The 27,063-nt window shown below is 41.2% G+C and overlaps 1 protein-coding gene across 7 annotated transcripts in view; it reads left to right on the plus strand.

The window, feature by feature from the left end:
* The window catches only part of NF1 (neurofibromin 1), a 1,508,106-nt gene that overhangs the window by 1,295,660 nt on the left and 185,383 nt on the right, over window positions 1-27,063 (plus strand). For all 7 annotated transcript variants that reach the window (XM_053707520.1, XM_053707522.1, XM_053707523.1 and 4 more), the window contains 2 exons: window positions 8,730-8,852; window positions 9,225-9,355. In XM_053707520.1, the coding sequence (XP_053563495.1) occupies window positions 8,730-8,852; window positions 9,225-9,355 (254 nt within the window). The remainder of the gene's footprint in view (window positions 1-8,729; window positions 8,853-9,224; window positions 9,356-27,063) is intronic.

Below are 27,063 nucleotides of genomic sequence, written 5' to 3' on the forward strand. Positions count from 1 at the left end.
ACCCAAATAAGCTCTCAAAGCTCCGGAGCCTGTAAAGCAGTTTGTTCTGTAGGCGTATATGAAGCCATGACAAATTCCAAGGCTTGCGGTTCCAGGCAAACATTCAAGGCCTCTGCTCCACCTAAAGAACCATGCTTCTCTACCTCTATAGCTGACACCGTATTTCGGTGTTCCTCGCTTAGGGTACTCTTAGACTACATTGAATATCAGGGATTCTAGCTTTAGGAAGTGCCGCTGGATCAGCAAGGTTACTTCTGTTTTCCATTTATTAACATCAGCCATAATCCGTAGTGGTGTTGTAGTCTCTTTGATAAAGTTGTGCAAGACTTTACCTCCACTTAGTAATGCTAGGTCAGCTCCTCGGAGACTAGTGGCGTTTAATTGGAATCACTCGGTTGCCTGGGGGTTGTTAATTTGTGCGGCAACAGGCATCGTTGATCTCAACAGGCAGATAGTTGCAGCCTAATGATTGATCTAAGGAATCAACTCCCTCGTGGCTTCACTGGAGAGCATAGGCCAGGGCCGTGTTCTTAGTAGGAGCTCTACAACTGATCGTAAACGGCCCAGGAGAAGACTTTTTGTGGGGGTTTTAAGTATAATTTTAAAATAATACCCAATAGTTAACAAAAACCCTTTCCACATAATCTGAATGTAGTTAGAGCTTTGCAATTTTATCTCCAAGCCACTAAGGATTTTAGACAGTCTTCAACTTTATTTGTTTTTTTTTTTTGTTTTTTTTTCTGGTCCGCATAGAGGCTTAAGGCTACTGTGGTTACTTTGACTTTTTGGCTAAAAAGATTGATTAATAATGTTCACTTGGAGGTGGGTTAATCTCACCCTTTTCATATTACAACTTATTTCACAAGGCCTGTAGCTGCTTCCTGGGCTTTTAAGAATGAGGCTTCAATGGGATAAAATTTGCAAAGCGGCTACTTGTTTTTCTTCATACTTTTATGAAATATTATCATTTTGATGTTTTTGCCTCTTCGGAGGCTTCATTTAGCAGGAAGGTTTTCCAGGCAGTTGTGTCTGGTCAATGACGTGCCTGCTTCCCTGTATTTTTCTGTCCCAACGTTTTATTCTCTGCAAATATGGATAAATGTATCAGGAAATGTAAATTTCTCCTGTTAAGTGTGATCAGTCCACGGGTCATCATTACTTCTGGGATATTACTCCTCCCCAACAGGAAGTGCAAGAGGATTCACCCAGCAGAGCTGCCATATAGCTCCTCCCCTCTACGTCACCTCCAGTCATTCTCTTGCACCCAACGACTAGATAGGATGTGTGAGAGGACTGTGGTGATTATACTTAGTTTTATACCTTCAATCAAAAGTTTGTTATTTTATAATAGCACCGGAGTGTGTTATTCCTTCTCTGGTAGAATTTGAAGAAGAATCTACCTGAGTTTTTACTATGATTTTAGCCGGAGTAGTTAAGATCATATTGCTGTTTCTCGGCCATCTGAGGAGAGGTAAACTTCAGATCAGGGGACAGCGGGCAGATTAATCTGCAAAGAGGTATGTAGCAGCTTATTATTTTCTGACAATGGAATTGATGAGAAAATTCTGCCATACCGATATAATGTAAACTCAGCCTTAAATACAGTAGCAGCAACTGGTATCAGGCTGTCATGTATGTATATTTTACACTTCAGTATTCTGGGGAATGGCACTTCACTGGAATTATACTGTGTGCATAAGACTTTAGCCTAATTTGCAGGGACTAGCAACAGGCTTTTTAACAACACTTAATTTATGTTAAACGTTTTTTGCTGGCATGTAAAATCGTTTCATTTTCTGAGGTACTGGGTGAATAAAATATTTTGGGCACTATTTTTTTCCACTTGGCAGTTGTTTTATTTAATTTATGACAGTTTACTGATCTCTCTCACTGTTGTGTGTGAGGGGGAGGGGCCTTTTTTGGCGCTTTTGCTACGCATCAAAAAATTCAGTCAGAAGCTCATTGTATTTCCTGCATGATCCGGTTCATCTCTACAGAACTCAGGGGTCTTCAAAACTTGTTTTGAGGGAGGTAATCACTCACAGCAGAGCTGTGAGATTGTAGTTGACTGTGATAAAAAACGTTTATTTCTGTAACTTTTTTTCTGCTATATCAGGGCTAGTTATCCTTTGCTAATGGGAACAAGCCTTTGCTAAAATTGTGTTTTTTACAAAGATTTGATGCTATAACCTTTCAGTTTATTAACTTTCAACTGTCATAACTCTTTCTGTGCTTCTTATAGGCACAGTACGTTTTCATATTATAGTAAATTACTTAAAAAGTATTTCCAAGTTGCTAGTTTATTTGCTAGTGTGTTAAACATGTCTGATTCAGAGGAAGACATCTGTGCTATATGTGCTAATGCCAAAGTGGAGCCCAATAGAAATTTATGTACTAACTGCATTGATGCTACTTTAAATAAAAGTCAATCTGTACAAATTGAACACATTTCACCAAACAACGAGGGGAGAGTTATGCCGACTAACTCGCCTCACGTGTCAGTACCTGCATCTCCCGCTCGGGAGGTGCGTGATATTGTGGCGCCGAGTACATCTGGGCGGCCATTACAAATCACATTACAGGATATGGCTACTGTTATGACTGAAGTTTTGGCTAAATTACCAGAACTAAGAGGTAAGCGTGATCACTCTGGGGTGAGAACAGAGTGCGCTGATAATGTTAGGGCCATGTCAGATACTGCGTCACAACTTGCAGAACATGAGGACGGAGAGCTTCATTCTGTGGCTGACGGTTCTGATCCAAACAGATTGGATTCAGATATTTCAAATTTTAAATTTAAGCTGGAAAACCTCCGTGTATTACTAGGGGAGGTGTTAGCGGCTCTGAATGATTGTAACACAGTTGCAATACCAGAGAAAATGTGTAGGTTGGATAAATATTTTGCGGTACCGTCGAGTACTGACGTTTTTCCTATACCTAAGAGACTTACTGAAATTGTTACTAAGGAGTGGGATAGACCCGGTGTGCCGTTCTCACCCCCTCCGATATTTAGAAAGATGTTTCCAATAGACACCACCACACGGGACTTATGGCAAACAGTCCCTAAGGTGGAGGGAGCAGTTTCTACTTTAGCTAAGCGTACCACTATCCCGGTGGAGGATAGCTGTGCCTTTTCAGATCCAATGGATAAAAAGTTAGAGGGTTACCTTAAGAAAATGTTTGTTCAACAAGGTTTTATATTGCAACCCCTTGCATGCATTGCGCCTGTCACGGCTGCAGCAGCGTTTTGGTTTGAGTCTCTGGAAGAGACACTTGAATCAGCTCCGTTAGATGAGATTACACACAAGCTTAAAGCTCTTAAGTTAGCTAACTCATTTATTTCAGATGCCGTAGTACATTTAACTAAGCTTACGGCTAAGAATTCCGGATTCGCCATTCAGGCGCGCAGAGCACTGTGGCTAAAATCCTGGTCAGCTGACGTTACTTCTAAGTCTAAATTACTTAATATACCTTTCAAAGGGCAGACCTTATTCGGGCCCGGATTGAAAGAGATTATCGCTGACATTACAGGAGGTAAAGGCCATGCCCTGCCTCAAGACAGATCCAAACCTAAGGCTAGACAGTCTAATTTTCGTTCCTTTCGGAATTTCAAAGCAGGAGCAGCATCAACTTCCTCTGCTCCAAAACAAGAAGGATCTGTTGCTCGCTACAGACAAGGCTGGAGACCTAACCAGTCCTGGAACAAGGGCAAGCAGGCCAGGAAACCTGCTGCTGCCCCTAAAACAGCATGAATTGAGGGCCCCCGATCCGGGAACGGATCTAGTGGGGGGCAGACTTTCTCTCTTCGCCCAGGCTTGGGCAAGAGATGTCCAGGATCCCTGGGCGCTAGAGATAATATCTCAGGGATACCTTCTGGACTTCAAATACTCTCCCCCAAGAGAGAGATTTCATCTGTCAAGGTTGTCAACAAACCAAATAAAGAAAGAGGCGTTTCTACGCTGCGTACAAGAGCTTTTATTAATGGGAGTAATCCATCCAGTTCCACGGTCGGAACAGGGACAAGGGTTTTACTCAAATCTGTTTGTGGTTCCCAAAAAAGAGGGAACTTTCAGGCCAATTCTGGATTTAAAGATCCTAAACAAATTCCTAAGAGTTCCATCGTTCAAAATGGAGACTATTCGGACAATTTTACCCATGATCCAAAAGGGTCAGTACATGACCACAGTGGATTTAAAAGATGCTTACCTTCACATACCGATCCACAAAGATCATTACCGGTATCTAAGGTTTGCCTTTCTAGACAGGCATTACCAGTTTGTAGCTCTTCCATTCGGATTGGCTACGGCTCCAAGAATCTTCACAAAGGTTCTGGGTGCTCTTCTGGCGGTACTAAGACCGCGAGGAATTTCGGTAGCTCCGTACCTAGACGACATTCTGATACAAGCTTCAAGCTTTCAAACTGCCAAGTCTCATACAGAGTTAGTACTGGCATTTCTAAGGTCGCATGGATGGAAGGTGAACGAAAAGAAGAGTTCTCTCTTTCCACTCACAAGAGTTCCCTTCCTGGGGACTCTTATAGATTCTGTAGAAATGAAAATTTACCTGACAGAAGACAGGTTAACAAAACTTCAAAGTGCATGCCGTGTCCTTCATTCCATTCAACACCCGTCAGTGGCTCAATGCATGGTGGTAATCGGCTTAATGGTAGCGGCAATGGACATAGTACCCTTTGCACGCCTACACCTCAGACCGCTGCAATTGTGCATGCTAAGTCAGTGGAATGGGGATTACTCAGACTTGTCCCCTTCTCTGAATCTGGATCAAGAGACCAGAAATTCTCTTCTATGGTGGCTTTCTCGGCCACATCTGTCCAGGGGGATGCCATTCAGCAGGCTAGACTGGACAATTGTAACAACAGACGCCAGCCTACTAGGTTGGGGCGCCGTCTGGAATTCTCTGAAGGCTCAGGGACAATGGAATCAGGAGGAGAGTCTCCTACCAATAAACATTCTGGAATTGAGAGCAGTTCTCAATGCCCTTCTGGCTTGGCCCCAGTTGACAACTCGGGGGTTCATCAGGTTTCAGTCGGACAACATCACGACTGTAGCCTACATCAACCATCAGGGAGGGACAAGAAGCTCCCTAGCAATGATGGAAGTATCAAAGATAATTCGCTGGGCAGAGTCTCACTCTTGCCACCTGTCAGCAATCCACATCCCGGGAGTGGAGAACTGGGAGGCGGATTTTTTAAGTCGTCAGACTTTTCATCCGGGGGAGTGGGAACTTCATCCGGAGGTCTTTGCCCAAATACTTCGACATTGGGGCAAACCAGAGATAGATCTCATGGTGTCTCGACAGAACGCCAAGCTTCCTCGTTACGGGTCCAGATCCAGGGATCCGGGAGCGGTCCTGATAGATGCCTTGACAGCACCTTGGACCTTCAGGATGGCTTATGTGTTTCCACCCTTCCCGATGCTTCCTCGATTGATTGCCAGAATCAAACAGGAGAGAGCATCAGTGATTCTAATAGCGCCTGCATGGCCACGCAGGACTTGGTATGCAGATCTGGTGGACATGTCATCCTGTCCACCTTGGTCTCTACCTCTGAAACAGGACCTTCTGATACAGGGTCCTTTCAAACATCAAAATCTAACTTCTCTGAAGCTGACTGCTTGGAAATTGAACGCTTGATTTTATCAAAACGTGGTTTTTCTGAGTCAGTTATTGATACCTTAATACAGGCTAGGAAGCCTGTTACCAGAAAGATTTACCATAAAATATGGCGTAAATACCTATATTGGTGCGAATCCAAAGGTTACTCTTGGAGTAAGGTTAGGATTCCTAGGATATTGTCTTTTCTACAAGAAGGTTTAGAAAAGGGTTTATCCGCTAGTTCCTTAAAGGGACAGATCTCAGCTCTGTCCATTCTGTTGCACAAACGTCTGTCAGAAGTTCCAGACGTTCAGGCTTTTTGTCAGGCTTTGGCCAGGATTAAGCCTGTGTTTAAAACTGTTGCTCCGCCATGGAGTTTAAACCTTGTTCTTAACGTTTTACAGGGCGTTCCGTTTGAACCCCTTCATTCCATTGATATAAAGTTGTTATCTTGGAAAGTTCTATTTTTAATGGCTATTTCCTCGGCTCGAAGAGTCTCTGAGTTATCAGCCTTACATTGTGATTCTCCTTATTTGATTTTTCACTCGGATAAGGTAGTTCTGCGTACTAAACCTGGGTTCTTACCTAAGGTAGTCACTAACAGGAATATCAATCAAGAGATTGTTGTTCCATCCTTGTGTCCAAATCCTTCTTCAAGGAAGGAACGACTTCTGCACAATCTGGATGTAGTTCGTGCCCTAAAATTTTATTTACAGGCAACTAAAGATTTTCGACAAACGTCTTCCCTGTTTGTCGTTTACTCTGGTCAGAGGAGAGGTCAAAAAGCTTCTGCTACCTCTCTCTCTTTTTGGCTTCGTAGCATAATACGTTTAGCTTATGAGACTGCTGGACAGCAGCCTCCTGAAAGAATTACAGCTCATTCTACTAGAGCTGTGGCTTCCACTTGGGCCTTTAAGAATGAGGCCTCTGTTGAACAGATTTGCAAGGCTGCAACTTGGTCTTCGCTTCATACTTTTTCCAAATTTTACAAATTTGACACTTTTGCTTCTTCGGAGGCTATTTTTGGGAGAAAGGTTCTTCAGGCAGTGGTTCCTTCTGTATAAAGAGCCTGCCTGTCCCTCCCGTCATCCGTGTACTTTTGCTTTGGTATTGGTATCCCAGAAGTAATAATGACCCGTGGACTGATCACACTTAACAGGAGAAAACATAATTTATGCTTACCTGATAAATTCCTTTCTCCTGTAGTGTGATCAGTCCACGGCCCGCCCTGTTTTTTACGGCAGGTAAATATGTTTTAAATTATACTCCAGTCACCACTACACCCTTTGGCTTCTCCTTTCTCGTTGGTCCTTGGTCGAATGACTGGAGGTGACGTAGAGGGGAGGAGCTATATGGCAGCTCTGCTGGGTGAATCCTCTTGCACTTCCTGTTGGGGAGGAGTAATATCCCAGAAGTAATGATGACCCGTGGACTGATCACACTACAGGAGAAAGGAATTTATCAGGTAAGCATAAATTATGTTTTGGTTTTCTGTTTATAAAGGTTATTATTTTGTTAAAGGTACAGTCAAGTCCCAAAAAAAACCTTTCATGATTCAAATAGGGGATGTTATTTTAAACAGCTTTCCAATTTACTTTTATCACCAATTTTGCTTTGTTCTCTTGGTATTCTTAGTTGAAAGCTAAACCTAGGAGGTTCATATGCTAATTTCTTAGACCTTGAAGGCCGCCTCTAATTTTAACGCATTTTTACTACTAGAGGGCGTTAGTTCATGTGTTTCATATAGATAAGATTGAGCTCATGCACGTGAATTTACCGAGGAGTGAGCATTGATTGGCTAAAATGCAAGTCTGTCAACTGAACTGAAATAAGGGGGCAGTCTGCACAGGCTTAGATACAAGGTAATTACAGAGGTAAAATGTGCATTATTATAACTGTGTTGATTATGGAAAACTGGGGAATGGGTAATTAAGGGATTATAGATCTTTTAAAACAACACAAATTCTGGTGTTGACTGTCCCTTTAAGGTTTAGTCTTTGAGGACTGGAAGTTATAGCAGATAAAATCAAACCATTAAAGGGATGTAAAACAGTCTGTTTCATTGTTGTAAAAAAAAACTAAGCAGTTGTTTATGCTTAATAGAAATCATTGCAATACATATCATTCATTATTTTAAAAGAATTTTAACCTTTATTTCTTTTTTTTTTCTTCTTTTTTTTAACTTAAATATGTACACATTTAAGTTGCAAAAATATATTGTCCTGCAACATAACCAAAGACCAAAGTCTCTATAGAGATACTGCAGCTATAGCACTCTTCCAGCGGTACACCCTCCTTCCAGCATCACAAACCTTTCACATGTATTCATCATATATGTGACGCTTGGGACCACAGGCATTACAATTCAGTTCCAAACCGCCTCTGTATATAATATCACTATTCGTATTCAAGCAAACACAGATTAATACTTGCGGTTGACTCCTCAATGGTGACAAGCCATCTCCTTGCTCCAAATTCACAAAGTCTTGATCGGGTGTAAAAACGCTATCTTGGTTGTGGCGTGCTCTGTATCAGCAGCGCCTCTATCACGTGATGACATCGGTAGAACTCCGACACCAGTTTCGGGACTCCTCGTCAGAGTGAGGACACGATTCATTTTCGATTGATCCCAGTAACTAAGAGGTGGACTTAACAATCTATGAAAAAAATATTGGAAAGTGCTTAACACAGACATCTCTTGATATTTAAAACCACTTTTTTGTATGATGACTCAGGCCCTTGGGGCACCTTGGGGGCTTTTTTAGCTTATGCTTTTGAATTTGAATGCAGTCTGAATGTTTGAGTGAATGGGTTGGGGCCCCACATTGATATATTTATATCATGATGTTTTCCCTTCTGTATTTATTGATGTGAATAAACATTTTTTGGCATATTTGTCTAGGGTGCTGGGTCTATTTGAATATGTTGTATAGTAGTCTTTTTACGTTTAACATTTTTTTTTACTAAAGGAGTAATGTTTCATATCCATTTAAACTTGTTACCTTGAGTTATAAATGTTTCACATTACCCTTTCATTACAAATCATATCACATGGCCAATCTTTTAAATATATTGTTTAAATATAAGTTAAAGAAAATTTTCTGCTACTTTGATAGGTACAAGGAAAAGCTTTGACCACTTAATATCTGACACTAAGGCTCCTAAGAGACAGGAGATTGAGTCTGGTATCACTACACCTCCCAAAATGAGAAGAGTTGCAGAGAATGATTATGACATTGGTGGGTATTTAGTGTAAAACTAAAAGTAGCAGGCTAAATGCTTGTACACTGATTTATACCACATAATGTGTCCTATAAAATATTTGCTAGGGCTCAAGTATTTAGTATAACACAGAAGTGATAGCCTTTGCAGCTTTTTCGGCATGCTGTGGTAATGTCAAGTATTTTGTATTACTAAGGAAAAATGTATTCATTTTCTACTTTTCAACCTTAAATTGAAAGTTTTGTAATTGATATAAACTACAAACAAAAACTTTTAATTGCATGTGCAATTTGTATAATTGTATGTATTATCTGTGGAATCTGGATTTACTTAAGATCAAATTTGTTTAAATAATAATATTAATAATAGCATTCTCTTTCTCCTTCCAGACACACCGAGAATATCATCTCCGCAGCAGCATCCTCATTTGCGTAAAGTCTCTGTCTCCGAGTCAAATGTGCTTTTGGATGAGGAGGTCCTAACTGACCCAAAAACACAAGCTCTGCTGCTCACCGTTCTTGTAAGAAAGTTGCAATATTTTATCTCTTTCCAGTTTTAAGTAACATGTTTGTTTAAATTGTTCAAATTAGCTAAACTAAATTAATATATTAACTGAAAATAAAAGGTATTTTAAAAACTTAGCTTAAAGTGAAGGTAAACTTTGATGAATGAAAGCCCATATTTTTTAAAAACGGGCTTTCATTCATCAAAGTTTACCTTCACTTTAAAAATTTTATACTACACTTATCTGTATACTTCCAGCTTATAGCAGTTCTTGCTTTCAATTGTATTTCGAACTACTATTTTTATTTTATTTTTCTAACATGCTTCTATTACTAACACTGTAGAAGTCAGCTTACATATACATTGGTCTCCTGTGAATGGTCAGACTGCTGCTTGTGACTTGTATGTGTAACATGTCACCTTATCCCCAGCGGTTATTGTGCTGTTTAATAGGTGTTGCTTGGCAAGTGATACATTTTAAAAGAGTCTTATAATTATATATGAAATGCAATTTCAACTTAACTTTTACATCCTTTTAAATAAAAGCTTTAACAAAGAGATGTATCTACAGGCACGTTCACAGCAGAAATGTTCAATGACAGATTATTGTAGTTTAGAATGCAATTAATAGAATGGTATTTAATTGAAATATTTTTTATTGATTTTCAAAAACAAAGTACAAGTCATAAACATTGTGTAGAGGTAGGTTACATTATACACATATTTCCATCATACATGCTTATTACAGTAGGCCAATAAGGTAAAAAATTAACACATAACAGTTGCCTCACCCTATATAGCGACTTGCAATTACATACATTATGAACTTAAAAATTTAACTTCCCTTCCCCCCTCCCCTTCCAGATGTTTCCAAGCTCTCTCGATGTTTTACCAGTTTATAATAGAGTCTAATATCATATCCTTACTGAATGTATCACGTGAGTATAGGCAATTTATGTCAAGCCTTAATGGATGTCTCTAACCCCCTTCCAACCTTCTTACTGTCCTGATCTCTCTCTCTCGTCTCTCCCCTGGTTAGTGTGTGGTCTCGTGTAGCCCTTCAAAATCCAATAAAACCATATTTTCTGGAACTGATCAGTATTTCCCTGAGCCCATGCCGCCAATTCTAACATTATGTAAGTGTTGTTTATTTTATCTCGTACTTCTGCCCACCCCGGTGCTCCTACCTTCCAGTGTCTGGCTATACATACGCGCACACAGGTGCACAGTATCCTAACAAAAGTGTTGATTGCTGAGTTAAACGGCCTAACCCTTTCATGCAGGAGTGCCTGAGTTATTGTTAGATCAATCTCTTCTTCCAGTGTGTCACTAAGTAACCTCGAGGGGCCCTGCCACACCGGCTGTACTTTTGGGCAGTCCCACCACATGTGCCTATATGTCCCTCTCTCCCCACACCCTCTATAACAAGCTGCGCTATTCAAGGAGGGGATATGAGCTGTCCTTTCCGGCGTGAGGTACCATCTGAAGGCCACCTTCAAACAGTTCTCTCTCATATCAGCACTAAGCATGCCCTTCCCAATTTCTGAAAAGATCTGTTCCCATCTAGCCTTTTCTCTTACTTCTCCTGTATCCCTCTCCCATCGCTCCATGAGAGGAGACTTATGGGTGGTGTTCTTCCCTTGCAACGCCAAGTATATCTGAGAGATCCCATGTTTCCCTCTGGTTTGTGTGCTGCATAACTTTTCTAATAGGGTCAAGGGTTGGCTTTTTCTACTAGACATATATTTAGAGATAGCTGATGAGATCTGTAAGTAAAGAAACCAATTTAATGTGTATGGATGGATTTTGTCTCTAACCTGATTAAAGGTAAGTATCGCTGTTTTATCTAGGAAGTCTGCCACTCTATACAAACCCTTGTTGTCCCACTTCCCCACTGTTTTTCTGAGTTCCTCAGGCAACAAGAACTTCACGGGTAGTAATAGTGAATAAGGATGAAGTAACCCCTTTTTTTTGGAAACCGTATGCCAGGTGTGTACAGTGTCTTGTGTCACAGGTGATTTGTATGTGAGCCTTTTTGTACTTCCTGAGGGATCCCACAAGATATCTGCCGGATTCTCTCTACCTGCAATATCTGCTTCTATTTTTGGCCAGATCACTCCCTGAAAATCTTTCTCCAATATGACCGTTTGTGCTAGCCTGGAGGCTTGATAATAGTCTACCATATTCGGAACTCCAATCCCCCCCATCTGTCTGTGTTGTTTTAGAGTCTGCAATGCTATTCTCGCCTTCCTATCTCCCCTCAAGAATCGCAACAGGTCGGATTGCAGGGTATTTAAGTCTGCCAGGGGAACCCCAATCGGCAAGGCTCTAAAAAGATACAGGATCCTAGGAAGAACGTTCATCTTAATAGCCGATAGCCGTCCATACCATGAAAATCTACCCTTATTCCAGTTATTTAAATCCTTCCTAATGGCTTTATAGATGGGTACGTAATTTAATCTATATAGTTCTGAAAAGGTATTGTTAATCTTAATTCCCAGGTAAGTGATATGAGATTTAGCCCATGTAAGATCAAAGTTTAATTCAATCGTCTTTTTTGTATGGGGTGGGAGACAAATCGATAAAGCTTCGCTTTTGTCCAGATTAACCTTAAAGCCCGAGATCCCTGAAAATTTCTCTAAAATATCGTATAGGTTAGGTAAAGAGATCAGAGGTCTGGTCAGGGTCAAGAGCACATCGTCCGCAAACAGTGTCAATTTATATTCTTTGCTGGCTATTTGCACCCCCGACACTTCCTTCGATTGTCTGATAAGTGCTGCCAGTGGTTCGATGCTAATGGCAAACAGCAGCGGCGAGAGCGGGCACCCCTGACTGGTCCCACCTAAAATATCAATGGGCCTCGACAAGTATCCCGCCGCTCCCACCACCGCCGACGGTCTTGAATATATGACTGTCAGTGCCCTTATAAAAGCTCCCTTAAAGCCCATTCTATCTAATACTTTAAACATGTAGGACCAATCTACCCTATCAAATGCCTTTTCCGCGTCGAGTGATAAAAGTAGTGATGGTGTCTTGGTTTGTGTTAAATAATCTACTAGAGTCAAGATTCTTCTTACATTGTCCGGGGCCTCCCTTTCCATAATAAATCCCACCTGGTCTTTGTGAATCAGTGATGGCAATATCAATTTGAGTCTGTTGGCTATTATTTTTGTAAACAATTTTAGATCCGTATTGATCAGTGAAATAGGCCTATAATTTTGACAGTACTTCGGGTTTTTCCCTCCTTTAGGTAGCACCACTATCTTAGCTTGTAACATATCACGAGGCAATTCCCCTCCCGCCAAAATACTATTGCAGAAAGTCAATAAGTGGGGCAGCATCTCTTTCTTAAATAACTTATAATATTCCCCTGTCAGTCCGTCTGGGCCCGGTGCCTTCCCTGTCTTTAGGTCTCTAATTACTGTTAATATTTCCGTGGGTGAAATTTCCGCGTTAAGTGCTGTAAGGTCTGACTCCTGTATTAATGGTAGGTCAATCTGACCTAATAGGTCCCTTGTCTGTCGAGTAATGTCCCCCGGGGCCACCTTTTTCCCATCATAAAGATTCTCATAGTACTGAGCAAAAGTTTCAGTTATTTCCTGCGGATTCGAGGTCAAAGCCCCCCCCCCCTGTCTGTGAATGGAGGGGATTGCGAAGAGCTTGGTTCTCTCCCTCAATTTGTATGCCAAATATTTATCTGGCTTGTTCGCATATACATAGTAATGTGCCTTCAACCTCAAAGCCGCACGAACAGAGTTTTCATTCAAAATAGTGGACAATTCCGTACGTTTGGATTGAAGGGACTTATAAACCCTCTATGACAAAGTGCGCCTATGTTCCTGCTCAAGTGTCTCTACCTCCCTCTGAAGTGTGCTCGTTCTTTGTGTCGCTTGTTTTACTACTATGGCCTTCTCTTTAATAAGCAGACCCCTCAACACTGGTTTATGTGCTGCCCAAGTTATCAACGGATTATCTGTTGTCCCCTCATTTAACTGCCAATATTCCTTCATTGCTTTTGTTATCCTATCATATATTCCCGGGTTCCTAAGTAATGTTGGGTTATATGTCCAAGACCTTGGCCTTAAGAAATTTAGTATGCCCGCCATTTCTAGGACTACTAATGAGTGATCTGACCAAACGCATGTTTGCGTGTAAGATGTTACCAAATTAGTTGTCAATATTTGACTCACAAAGATATAATCTAAGGTTGAGTATGAGTTGTGTGCTGGTGAATAATAAGTATAGTCATGTTTAGAGTTACCAACCGCTTCCCATGAATCTATAAGATTGTGTGCTCCTAGGGAGTCCCTGATTGACCTAACTATCGCATTATGGCGATGCTGCTTGCTTGACTGACTTCCGGTTCCCTCCCCCGAGAAGGAGGTCATGGATACATTAAAATCCCCCGCTAGAATTATCCTATCTTGTGACCACTGAGTAAGATGTTGTGAAATGTTGTCAAAGAAGGAATTCTGCGTCTCATTGGGTGCATACACATTACAAAGAGTGACTTTGGTATTCTGTATTGTACCTCTAACTATCACAAACCTACCCTCATTATCACTCATTACACTATCCAATATAAAATCTAGAGATTTGTGTATTAGTATTGTCACCCCCCTTTTCTTAGTATCTGTCGTAGAATGGAAGTTATGGGGGAATTGCTGCGTCCAGTATTTTGGAATTGTCTGCGATATAAAGTGCGTTTCTTGGAGAAATATAATGTTAGCTTTTAATTTCAAATAGTGTGTCATTGCCGTCCTCCTTTTGGTATCTGTATTGAATCCCCTAACGTTATGAGAGATTAGTTTAATATTATGTGTCATCTTTGATCTCCTCCATCCCCCTTTCTCCATGTCCCTTGTCTCTCTGTCCCAGAAAGTCTATCTAGGCCCCACAGATCCCTCCCGCCAACATTTATCCATGATACCTGAGTCTCTCTAGTTCTTCGAGCCCACCTCACCCTTTCACCTCTATATCTGGTAGGAAACACCTGGTTTAAAAAAACAAAACTTAAATAACAAGCAAAGTTAAACATAAAAACATAAACTTTAGAAATACCCACTGGGGTCCAACTCATTGCATACCTAAGTGCAGTTAGCTACATCATTTGAACATTATGGCATAACATCTATCTTGAACTCAAGTGAGACTTAAGAGATAAAGAAAAAGAAGAAAAAAGAGAAAAAAACAAAAGGCATCACAGTTGTCAGCATTTCATGCTAACAAGATATGTCAAGCATAAAAATACCTTGTAACAATATAACTTTGTAGGGAAAACAAATCCTAGATAATAAAACATTTGCATAGTATTTATATACTTATCTGACCTCTGGTTTATGTCCCTACAGGTCATGGGAATTCAACACTAAACAGTTTGTTTTGTCCGTATCACTTTCACAAAAAGGGAATACCCTTCCTTTATTCAAAGTTGACCTCTTTTATCTTGATCATACTCATGTCTTGCGCTTCTTTTCGGGTATCTTGGACCATTGTTTCTGACGGTGCCTGCCCTCCATATTGGTTTGAGCTGTGGTAGCATCTTGTTGTAGCATAGTCGGAAAGTCCATCTTCATCTTGCGGCAAGTTTCTGGGATCTCCTGAGGGTCCCTTATAGAGAATGTCCTATTTTCCCACGTTATGTGGAGAGCAAAAGGGAAGCCCCAGCGGTATGGAACTTGGTTCTTCCTCAGCATGGAAGTGAGTGGTCGTAGAGCGCTTCTTCTTTGTAAAGTCCGTAGGCAAAGATCCTGATAAAACTGTATTATAGTCCCTTGGTACTTAAAAGTGGGATTCTTCCTCGCTGCTGCAAGAATTTCCTCCTTTTCTTGAAAGCGCAACATCTTGATAATCACATCTCTGGGAGGTTCTTCGCCCTTAGGTTTAGGTCGCAGAGCCCTGTGTGCCCTTTCCATTTGAAACCTGTCATCTCCCCTTGTGCCAGTAATACCAAAAAGATTGAGCAAGTATGTATTCAACTCTCCAGGGCCCACTGACTCTGGAACTCCTTTCAGTCGCAGATTAGATCTGCGACTACGATTCTCTAGGTCTTCTAGTTTATCGTAGACCTCTTCTAATTCTGATTGTTGGGAGGTGACTTTATCTTTTACTGCATTTAAGTCTTCGACCATTGTATCTCCACTCTCTTCCAGAGAGTTCACTCTTATTCCCAGATCCACAATCTCCTGTTTGAGGTCTTTTATGCTATTGGTCACAGAGTTTTGTAGATTTTCCATTTTTTCAAGCATTTTTCCGAAGTTTACATTAATGTCCTGTTTGGAAACTAAGTGATCTAGATCTGCTCTGGTAATTGGCCTTAAGTCCTCCGTTGCAACTCTAGACCCTTCATCCCCCTCTCTCTCCTCATCCGAAAGTTGCATTTGTATGTCTGAGGATTTATCTCCTTTGATAGATTTAAAGAAAAGGTTAGTTGTGGGCTGTTTGTTTAGTGATGTTGTTTTAGAGTTTTTCTTGGCCGCCATTTTTGTTGCGATGTTCGATGTGATTCCCAATCTTACTGCGCCTAAAGGGCCAGATCAACTGAAGACAACTACAGTGCCCCAAACTTTATTTTTAGTAAGGTGCAATCTATTTTCCTCCAGGCACCGTCCGACAAATGTTAAACACCCCAAGACCAAAGTGTCATTAAAGTATCATCATGTATATTAAAGGTCTTGACTGCAGGTCAGAAAAGCATAATAAACCTTGAGTATGTCAGTTATAACTTGTATGCAAGATGAGGCATATATAACAATCTCCCAAAGTGTCTTCACTAAGTTTCATTAAGCATATTATTTGCGTAGCTTTCCTCATGTGTATTTATAATAGCAGCATCATCTCCTAATTAAGTCTCTCTCCTAACTCTTGAGTGCTGTAGTTTTCCCTGTTGTTCATATCACACACATTGTTTGTACTTATCCCTCAGTTAACTAAGGTTATGGGGAACTCCGTAGCAAGAATGTATTTTTTTGATTGGGGGAGTGCAAAGTGTAGGGTCTGTAGAAATGAAGGAGTCGCTTTCCCTGCACCTGTGAGGCCTGTGTTACAAATGCGCCTTTTAGCTTATAAAGAGCCTCTGGGTATATACTCCTTCCCACTTTACAAGTCTCTTTATTTCAATCAGAATCCTGTCTAGCGGTCATTCTCCCTCCTGCCACTCTAGTTTCTGCCCGGTAGCATCCCCCTGTTTGCTTAATAAACCTGCTCCGATCTTCCCTGCGTACCTTCGGTTCCGTAGCTTAGGAGCTGCACAGGCCGGTCACTCCTTTTACATCTTCTTCCTCCTGCTATTTTTTGCCTCTCCTATTTGTTCGCCGCCGAGCAGTAGTCGGCCTGCTGGTTTCTCCCGTGTCTTCGGGTCGGCTGAGCGCTCCCCCAGGGATTGATGGTGATTCCACGTGTGCAGTAGAAATGGCGTCTGATGCGCCACTGTTCAGGGCCCTGCTATAAAGATCCTCTTGTTAACAGCGCCTCTCTTCCCTCATGTCTCACCAGACATCAGATGAGTGTCCTTGTTGGTGGTATCTTTTTTTTTGGCTTAAGTTCTAGCCTCTCGCATCGATTTTATGCCATTTGAACAGCAGGTCTGCACGGAGCTTTTCCTCTAGGCTGCCATTCCTCAGCCCTTCCAGGCTCCGCCCTAATAGAATGGTATTTAAAGGGACATGAAATCCCACATTTTTATTTCAGGATTTAGATAGAGCATATGTTTGCAAACAACTTTCCAATTTACTTCTCAATCAATTTTGATTAATTTGTTTGGTATCCTTTATCGTAGGAGCAGCAATGCACTACTGGGAGCTAGCTGAACACATTGGTAAGCCAATGGTAACAGGCATATATGTACAGCACCAATCAGCAGCTAGCTTCAAGCTCCTGAGCCTACCTAGGTATGCTTTTCAACAAATGATACCAAGAGAGTTAAGCAAATAAAATAAGTAAATTGAAAAGTTGTTTAAAATTGTATGCTCTATCTGAATCATGAAATAAAATGTGGGGTTTCATGTCCCTTTAATACCTGGATGATTTATTATTTCTTTAAGCTTAGACTCATTTCTTTCCTATGGCATGGAGAGTCTACAAAACATTCTAATTACTAGTGGCATATTCACTCCTGGCCAGCAGGCGGAGACAAAGAGCACCCCAGCAGAGCTGTTAAGTATCACTTTCCTTACCCATAACCACCAGTCATTCTCTTTGCCTTAATCACGGGAGGATGGCGAAGATGGTGTCTGAAGATTTTAATCCTTTTAATGAGTACTTTTCCCTGCAAGCAAGGATTGGGGCTATGCTGTGTCTATGTCAATCTCTTTAGTAAGAGTAATGGTGGCTATTAGCAGAAGATGGCAAGGTGTCTTTGCTTGAACTTCTAACATTATTGCTACCCCTATTATAGAAAGCCAGAGTTGGTTACTCTGTTCTTTCTTTTCTATAGGTCCCTAGTAGATATGGTGAAGCTGCCACACCTCAGAAAACGGCTCCTGTCTGACAGAGCAGGATCCACGGGTGAGTGCTTTCCCTTCTAGGTTTGAAGGTACCGTCACTATAGGGGTTAAATCCTTGTGGAAAGTATTTGAATCTGTTTTAGGGGCACTGCTTTTATGTGAAAAGAGGCATCTTTTTTTTTATTGGGGGCTCAGCTATGTATGACAGTTGTTTGTTTTAATTCTTACTTGTTGCAATCACTTTTCAGCTCAGCTTATTGGCCCAATCACTTTTGCTGTGCTGCTGTTGGTTTTCACACCGTTTTTGTTTGGCGCAATTTTTTTTGTGGTCAAGTAACCGCTCCTCTGCACTTTTGGTTTTCGGCTTTTCTCTTCAGATCGGAGTTTGCCGCAGCGATTGTGGAGGCTGCACATTTTCTTCTATCTACAGTGGTAAGTGGATTTGGGCTGTTCCGGTAACAAGGAGGTGTTTCTTTCTAACCCCTTAAGGACCAGCGACGTACCCTGTATGTCGCTGGCCTTTTTTTGGGACTTGATTGCTTTATAGCGCGGTCTTGCCACCAGCGTTGAGACTGCTCTATTCCACAAAGCCTGCTGGATGGAGGGCATTAACAGCGTGTTCTTGCTAGACTTGTGCTATTATGTCCTGAAAAACCCCTTAACGACCAGTGACATACAGGGTACATTGTGGTCATTAAGGGGCTAATGACACGATGAGTCCACGGATCATCTTAATTACTGTTGGGAATATCACTCCTGACTACCAGGAGGAGGCAAAGAGCACCACAGCAAAAGCTGTTAAATACCGCTCCCCCTACCCACAATCCACAGTCATTCTCTTTGCTTGTATCAGTTACAAGGAGGGGTAAAGATAGCTGTCTAATTCTTCAATCAAAAGTTTATTTTTTAAGCAGAGCAAGTTTGCTCTGGTTTTCTTTGGGGTTTAGCCGTAGTCCATGTCAGTATCTTCAGTAAAGCAAGTGGTGGCTTTTAAGCATTTGGGAACTTGTGGGTTATAATCCCCACTAGGCCTCCCAAGTAATTTCATGCTGCCCTTGATTGAAGGTTTGTGTAAGTTTACTCAACCTTTTCTTTTTTCCACAGGTCCATGTGAGGTAGGAAGCCCCTCTCATACCAAGTGAGCTGTCCTGCTGCCAGACAGATTTTTGAGATAAGTGCCTATTTCTTTCCCTGTTTTGATATAGGAGAATTTGGCACTTTGACAGTTAATTCTGTCTAAATATACAATCGGCCTTCTAGGTTAACGGTTTATTGTATTGCAGTTTTGCAGGCACTGGGGATGCTTGGCTCAGTTTACAGTTTTGCTGTACATGTTTTTTGTTTGTGTAATTATGGCTTACCGGGAGGTTTGTTAGGCCATGCCCACAATAGCATGGACGTTTTTGGTTTCTTGTTGTTCCTGGATGTTACAACTCTGTTGCATAGCTCCTCAGAGTTGGTTCAGCGTTCTCTCTAGTGTGGCTGTATGGGGGTCCGGATCATTTTCTGACTTTGCTTCCGGCAGCAAGGAGGTCAGTTTTCAACTCAGCAGAGTTTGCTGAGGTGTGGAGGTTGCCTGTTTTTTTGTTTTTTTTGTGGGGCTGTTGCTCTGTTTATATTTATATTTCTGTCTGAATTTCAGGGACTATAACATTGTGTGTCTCTCTTTGCATTCATTTTGTGAAAAACTGTTGCTGCAAGATTTATTGTGCAGTTTATTTAAGGATTTTCTAGTTTAAAAAAAAATAAAAAACAAAGTCAAATTTAAAGGGACAGTAACATTTTTTTTTTGTTTTTTTTTTAGCAAAACAGTTTTTATTGAGGTTATACAGTATATAGACAGCAATAAAGTTGCAATGTAATCAGTGACATAAGCATATGTCTGAGTAGCAGCATCTGAATGATACAAAATGTCACAAATTCACAAATTATATGTTATAAATAAAACATAACATCCTAGAATGCAATCATACTCCTTGACAGATAATTAACCGTACAGGCCATTCGAGAAGTAGCATGTACTTAAAGGGACACTGAACCCAAATTTTTTCTTTTGTGATTCAGATAGAGCATGCAATTTTAAGCAACTTTTTAATTAACTCATATTATCAATTTTTCTTTGTTCTCTTGCTATCTTTATTTGAAAAAGAAGGCATCTAAGTTTTTTGTTTTAGTACTCTGGACAGCACTTTTTTATTGGTGGATGAATTTATCCACTAATCAGCAAGGACAACCGAGGTTGTTCACCAAAAATGGGCTGGCATCTAAACTTACATTCTTGCAGTTCAAATAAAGATACCAAGAGAATGAAGAACATTTGATAATAGGAGTAAATTAGAAAGTTACTTAAAATTTCATGCTCTATCTGTATCATGAAAGAAAACATTTGGGTACAGTGTCCCTTTAAGGCAATCTAGTAGATTAATTATCTATCTGTAGGGTACAGGCCCTATACCCCACAACAGAAAACAGAATTCTCACCTGTAGCCGAAAGTAGTTGGTAACTATCCTATTACATTGCATGTACTCCGTGGGGTTTTACCGTCTCCTCTATCTAAGTAAGAAAGCAGTCGATGTATTCTCTAGATATATATACTAATTATAAGAGACAAAGTTTATGGGAAACTAATAACTGTAGAGATTGGAACAGTAATCCGGTATATGAGTTTTCTAAGGTAAAAGGTAGCTTATGTTGTGTTATAGCTGGGATAATATACTAGACTAGGCATAAGAGATCATATAATATAGGTGTCCAACTAAGAACTATTATCAACAAACATATATGACTGCAAAGATTAGTGGTGAGTCTAAAACTTAAAACCTTTTGCATTGGAAAATAGTGTCACGTGTAAGGTCTCGATAAAGCATATATATTCTCTAAGCCTGATGAATATTCTAGGTGGGTATAATTATCAAAGTATCTAACCTTAGCACAAAAAAACATAGCTACCTAAAACATCTGTGGCTTAAAACATGTATAAACCAATACGGAAAAAGGGTAAGTGTTATGTGAGTAGTACCTCCCCTCAGGGATTGTTGTCACTACTGTACGGAGACGGAAAAGGGGTACTGGATATGACCCACCCAGAGTGGGAAAGGGTGAGGGGAGATACCTTTCAAGTCTTCGCTATAGAGAGGCACTGAAGACCATACCATTATCCCAGCTAGGCAAGAGGGTGACACTTGTGGCCAGCAGGGCCATACTAGTATTGTAATACTTACAAAAACTAGTGCAATCTTTCAATTTGTTTAGAACATATGGGCACATCATGGATTAGCGTACCCTCTACATCCAGCAAAGGATTAATATACTTATGTAGTAGAGGAAGGCATTCTCATTAAGCTCAGAGCAAAAAGACGGATGAGTACTATAGAGCTGCAACTTAATATGCTACTTAAATATCCAACCTGCTATAGCGTAAACATGAAAGAAAAAAAAAATGTTGAGTACAGTGCACACAAATATACAACAGTGTGTTGATTCAGTTTGTGCCAGAGAGGATATATACATAATTATGCATATCTTAGACCCTGTTTAGAGGAAGATCATTTATATACCACTGTATGCACCAGACATAATTTACTAATAAGTACTCACTATTCAGCTGTTCTAAACTATAGAACTAGGAAGTTCTGTGCCGCATGAACAGATGCATGTTTAGCTATTATGCAGTACTTCTGATTATATTATAACCAGCAGGCACCCGATTACCCATAATATCTACAAAACAAATGTACCGCCGAGTGAGGTTTTCCCATATCCCCTTACTACAAAATAGATTGTATAAAATACATGAAAACACATGATGCATATATCGTAGTTGCAAAACCTATAAGGGAGAGAAGTTTAACCGATAACATGGTTACCTTGATCTCTATTAAAATGTAAAACAGTAATATGCAATTTTGAACGTCAAACAGGATAAACTAATAAAGAGTACTGGGTCCACTGTTCTAAGTCTTTGGAAGTTAACCTACACCAGCTCTAAGGAAGTCACAAAGGACTCTGCGCAAACATAGAAATTGGCATCGGCTAAGAAAGTAGATGTATTTTCTGATGCGGCCACAGTACTTATATAAACAGACTGGATGTAGGCAACGGAAGTATCCAAAGTGCTCAAGTCTCCATATGTATCGGCTAATCCTCCAATGATACCGTTCTATCCGTAAGACTGTGGGACTCTCCACTTCCCGCGGGTAGTTATTACTATCTGTATCTTGGAGGTGAAAGCTCTTACCCTTCCGGGGAGATACTTCTAGTAGTAGAGCCAGTGAGGCAGATCGCACCGCTTTAGGTGCAGTTTCAGAGATCACCTCTTCAAGGGTTATCAAACCGGATGTTGGCTCGTTAGTAAAGTCCCCTTGTATGTCCACCAGGGCTCCTGTCTGTAGAGGCAGATATGTAACAGTCTGTAGTGGTAGGTCTGCCGCATCCCACATGGTCGCATCCTGCCATGGTCGTTTCGTAGGTGCCGGTCCCTCTAGGGCTAACTTCTCATAACCAAATTGGTGTAAAATCTCAGAATTCTCCGTCTGCCCTAAGGTAGCATTGCTTTTTCGAAGTCGTTCACTAGAGTAAGTAGCGCTTGCGTAATTGCCTCCATGCTCCTGTTGATGTACCGTTTTGTAGTGTAGGCCATAGAATTAGAGAGTTCTCACATCAGCTATATGTTTGTCAATGAGCATAGGTCAGGAGGAAGCTGGAAGAGTATGTTTCTTTGTTGGGTAAATTAGCACATATAATGTGAGGTAGAATTAGGAGCTCCTCCAGCACACGTCCTACCGCTTTGACCTCAGGCTCTGCCCCCCTCAGTAACGTTTTTTTTTTGTTTCATTAAAATTCTGATTTGAACTTAGAATTTTTTATTGATTAATGTTTTTCTTTTGGAATAAGATGGACCAAGAGGCCCTGCAAGCTGTTGCTTGTTCTCTATGTTTAAATACTAATGTTGAGCCTCCTATCCTTTTTGTTCCTCTTGTATTGAGAGAACATTACATTACAAGGATAGACTTTTTGATTCTGAGCCTTCATTGTCTAGGGCGGATGTTGTTCAGGAGTCTCCTGTTCAGGCTAATCCGCAGCTTTCTCCTCATATGTCCCAATCTTCTGCAGTGTCCTGTGTTTTGTCTCAGGTTGGTTTTTCCTTGCAGGATATGGCTGCCCATATATCCTCGGCAGTATCTGAGGCTTTGTCTGCTTTTCCTATGTTACAGGGGAAGTGCAAGAGGAAGTATAAGGTTTCTGATTATGTTGCAATTGTGTCTAATGTTTCTTCTCATAAGTCTGAGGAGGAAGATACTTCAGTAGCATCTGAGGGTGAGATCTCGGATTCTGATAGTGTAAATCCTTCTTCTGAACCTGGGGTTGTTTCCTTTAGGTTTAAGCTGGAGCACCTTTGTTTGTTACTCAAGGAGGTTTTGGCTACCTTGAATGACTCTGAGGCATCAGTCATGGCTATTCCTAAGAAATCTAGTAAACCTAATACGTTTTTTGATGTCCCTTCCTCGGTGGAAGTTTTTCCTATACCAGATTGTGTTTCAGATATTATTGCACGAGAATGGGAGAAGCCTGAGATTCCTTTTTCCCCTTCTCCAATATTCCTACTGCTGCTTCTATTAAGGAATCTTGGCAGATGGTTCCTAAGGTGGAGGGAGCAGTTTCCACTCTGACCAAGAGGACCACTATTCCTATTGAGGACAGCTGTTCCTTTAAAGATCCTATGGATAAGAAGTTGGAAGCTTTGCTTAAAAAGATTTATGTTCACCAGTGGTATCAATGACAACAGGCTGCATGTATTGCTACGGTTACTAGTGCTGCGGCATATTGGTTTGATGCATTGTCTGATTCTATTCAGCAAGATACACCTCTTGAAGAAATTCAAGATAGAATCAAGGCTTTGAAGTTGGCTAATTCCTTTCTTGCAGATGCTTCTCTACAGGTCATCAAGTTGGGAGCTAAAATTTCTGGTTTGCCATTTTAGCTTGCAGAGCTTTATGTTTAAAATCCTGGTCTGCGAATGTGTCCTAAGTCTAAGCTTTTGTCTATTCCTTACAAGGGTAAGACCTTGTTTGGGCCAGGTTTAACTGAGATTATTTCTGATATTACGGGAGGGAAGGGGCATTCTCTTCCTCAGGATAAAAAAAAATAAACAGAAGGGTCGGCAGAGTAATTTTTGTTCCTTTCGTAACTTCTCTGGTAAATCTTCCTCCTCTTCCTCCAAGCAGGAGCAGTCCAAGCCATCTTGGAAGTCAAATCAGCCTTGGAATAAGGGGAAGCAGTCCAGGAAGACTGTTGCTGGCTCAAAATCAGCATGAAGGGTCTGCCCTCGATCTGGGAATGGATCTTGTGGGGGCAGACTCTCTTTCTTCGCTCAAGCTTGGGTTCGAGATGTTCAGGATCCCTGGGTGGTAGATATCGTGTCCTAGGGTTACAAACTGGAGTTCAAGAATTTTCCTCCCAGCGGCAGGTTTCTTCTCTCCAGGTTATCTGTAAACCAGATAAAAGGAGATGCGTTCCTACGTTGTGTTAAGAATCTTTCCGACATGGGAGTGTTAGTTCCGGTTCAGGAACAGGGTCTGGATTTTTATTCCAATCTCTTCGTCGTTCCCAAAAAAGGAGGGAACTTTCAGACCTATTTTAGATCTCAAGAGTGTAAACAAGTTTCTCAGGGTTCCGTCTTTCAAGATGGAAACTATTCGTTCCATTCTTCCTTTGGTTCAGGAAGGTCAGTTCATGACCACAGTGGATCTAAAGGATTCGTATCTGCATATTCCCATTCACAGGGATCATCACAGGTTCCTAAGATTTGCATTTCTAGACAAACATTTTTAGTTTGTAGCTCTTCCTTTTGGTCTGGCAACAGCTCCCAGAATTTTTCAAAGGTCCTGGGAGCATTGTTGGCGGTGCTTCGATTGAAGGGTGTTGCAGTGTCTCCTTATCTGGACGACATTCTAGTTCAGGCTCCATCTTTTCAACTAGCAAACTCCCAAACGGAGTTGTTGTTGTCTTTTCTGCGGTTCCACGGTTGGAAGGTGAATTTAGGAAAAAGTTCCTTAATTCCGGCTACAAAAGTATTTTCTTTTGGGGACCATTATAGATTCTCTAGAGATGAACATTTTTCTGACAGATGTAAGAAATTTTCAATACGTGTCTTGCTCTTCAGTCCCTTCCTCAGCCGTCAGTGGCTCAGTGCATGGAGGTTATTGGTCTGATGGTTTCAGTCATGGACATCATTCCGTTTGCTCGGTTTCATCTCAGACCTCTGCAGTTATGCTTGCTCAGGCAGTGGAACGGGGATTATGCAGATCTATCTCCAAAGATTGTTTTAAATCAGATGTCCAGATATTCTCTTCCATGGTGGTTATCTCAGGATCTTCTCTCTCAGGGAACTTGCTTTCGCAGACCTGCCAGGGTGATTGTAACCACAGATGCCAGTTTGCTGGGCTGGGGTGCTGTCTGGGGTTCATTAAGGGCTCAGGGTCTATGGACTCGGGAGGAGTTGGTTCTTCCAATAAATATTTTGGAACTGAGAGCAATTTTCAATGCTCTTATAGCCTGGCCTCAGCTAGCTTCAACCCAGTTTATCAGGTTTCAGTTGGACAACATAACGTCAGTGGCTTTCATCAATCATCAGGGAGGAACTCAGAGTTCCTTGGCCATGACAGAGACAGCCAAGATTATTCAGTGGGCGGAGATTCACAACTGTTGTCTGTCTGCTATCCACATTCCAGGGGTGGACAATTTTGAAGCGGTTTTTCTGAACAGACTTTTCATCCGGGGGAGTGGGAACTTCATCCTGAGGTATTTTCCAGCTTGATTCTCGGTTGGGAGCAGCTGGAGTTGGATCTCATGGCATCTCGTCAGAATGCCAAGCTCCCGAGGTACGGGTCGAGGTCAAAGGATCCTCAGGCTGTACTGATAGAGGCTGGCATATGTGTTCCCTCTGTTTGCTCTTCTTCCTCGGGTCATTGCTCGGGTCAAACAAGAGAGGGCATCAGTGATTCTCATTGCTCTGGCGTAGTCTTGCAGAATCTCGTTTGCGGATCTGGTGGAGATGTCTTCCCTTCCACCTTGGCGTCTTCCATTAAGGAAGGACCTGCTTCTACAGGGTCCCTTCCTTCATCCAAATCTTGTTTCTCTGTAGCTGACTGCTTGGAGATTGAACACTTGATTCTTTCTAAGTGTGGTTTTTCTGAGTCAGTCATTGAGACTATGATTCAGGCTCGTAAGCCTGTGACTAGGAAGATTTATTATAAGATTTGGGGTAAATGTTTGTATTGGTGTGAATCCAAAAGCTACTCGTGGAGTAGAGTTAGGATTCCTAGGATTTTGTCTTTTCTCCAGGAGGGTTTGGAGAAAGGTTTATTTGCTAGTACCCTTAAGGGTCAAATTTCTGCTTTATCTATTTTATTGCACAAGCGCCTGGCGGATGTGCCAGATGTTCATTCTTTTTGTCAGGAGTTGGTCAGAATTCGGCCTGTGTTTAAGTCTACTACTCCACCTTGGAGTCTTAATTTGGTTCTTAGAGTCCTTCAACAGGCTCCATTTGAACCTATGCTTTCTTTGGATATTAAGATGTTATCTTGGAAAGTTTTGTTTCTGGTGGCTATTTCTTCGGCTCGAAGAGTTTCATAGCTTTCATCCTTACAGTATGAATCGCCTTTTCTTATTTTTCACTCTGTTAAGGTAGTTCTGCGTACTGCCTTGGGTTTTCTTCCCAAGGTTGTTACTGATAAGAATATTAATTAAGAGATTGTTTTTCCTTCTTTGTGTCCTAACCCTTCTTCTCATAAGGATCGTTTGTTGCACAACCATGATGTGGTTCGTGCATTGAAATATTTGCAGGCGACTAAGGATTTTCGTCAGTCTTCTTCTTTATTTGTTGTCTTTTCTGGAAAGCGTAAGGGTAAGAAAGCTACGGCTACTTCCCTTTCTTGTTGGTTGAGGAGTGTTATTCGCTTGGCATATGAGACTGCTGGTCAGCAGCCTCCTGAGAGAATCACGGCTCGTTCCACAAGGGCTGTTTCATCTTCTTGGGCTTTCAAAAATAGAGCTTCTGTAGATCAGCTTTGCAAGGCTGCGACTTGGTCATCTTTGCATACTTTTTATAAATTTTACAAATTTGATACTTTTGCTTCAGCAGAGGCTTCTTTTGGGAGAAAGGTTCTTCAAGTACTGGTGCCTTCTGTTTAGGTTAACTGTCTTGTCTCTCCCTTATCATCCGTGTCCTCTAGCTTGGGTTTTGGTTCCCAACAGTAATTAAGATGATCCGTGGACTCA

This window comes from Bombina bombina, chromosome 3 (assembly GCF_027579735.1).
Source record: "Bombina bombina isolate aBomBom1 chromosome 3, aBomBom1.pri, whole genome shotgun sequence".
Lineage (NCBI taxonomy): Eukaryota > Metazoa > Chordata > Amphibia > Anura > Bombinatoridae > Bombina > Bombina bombina.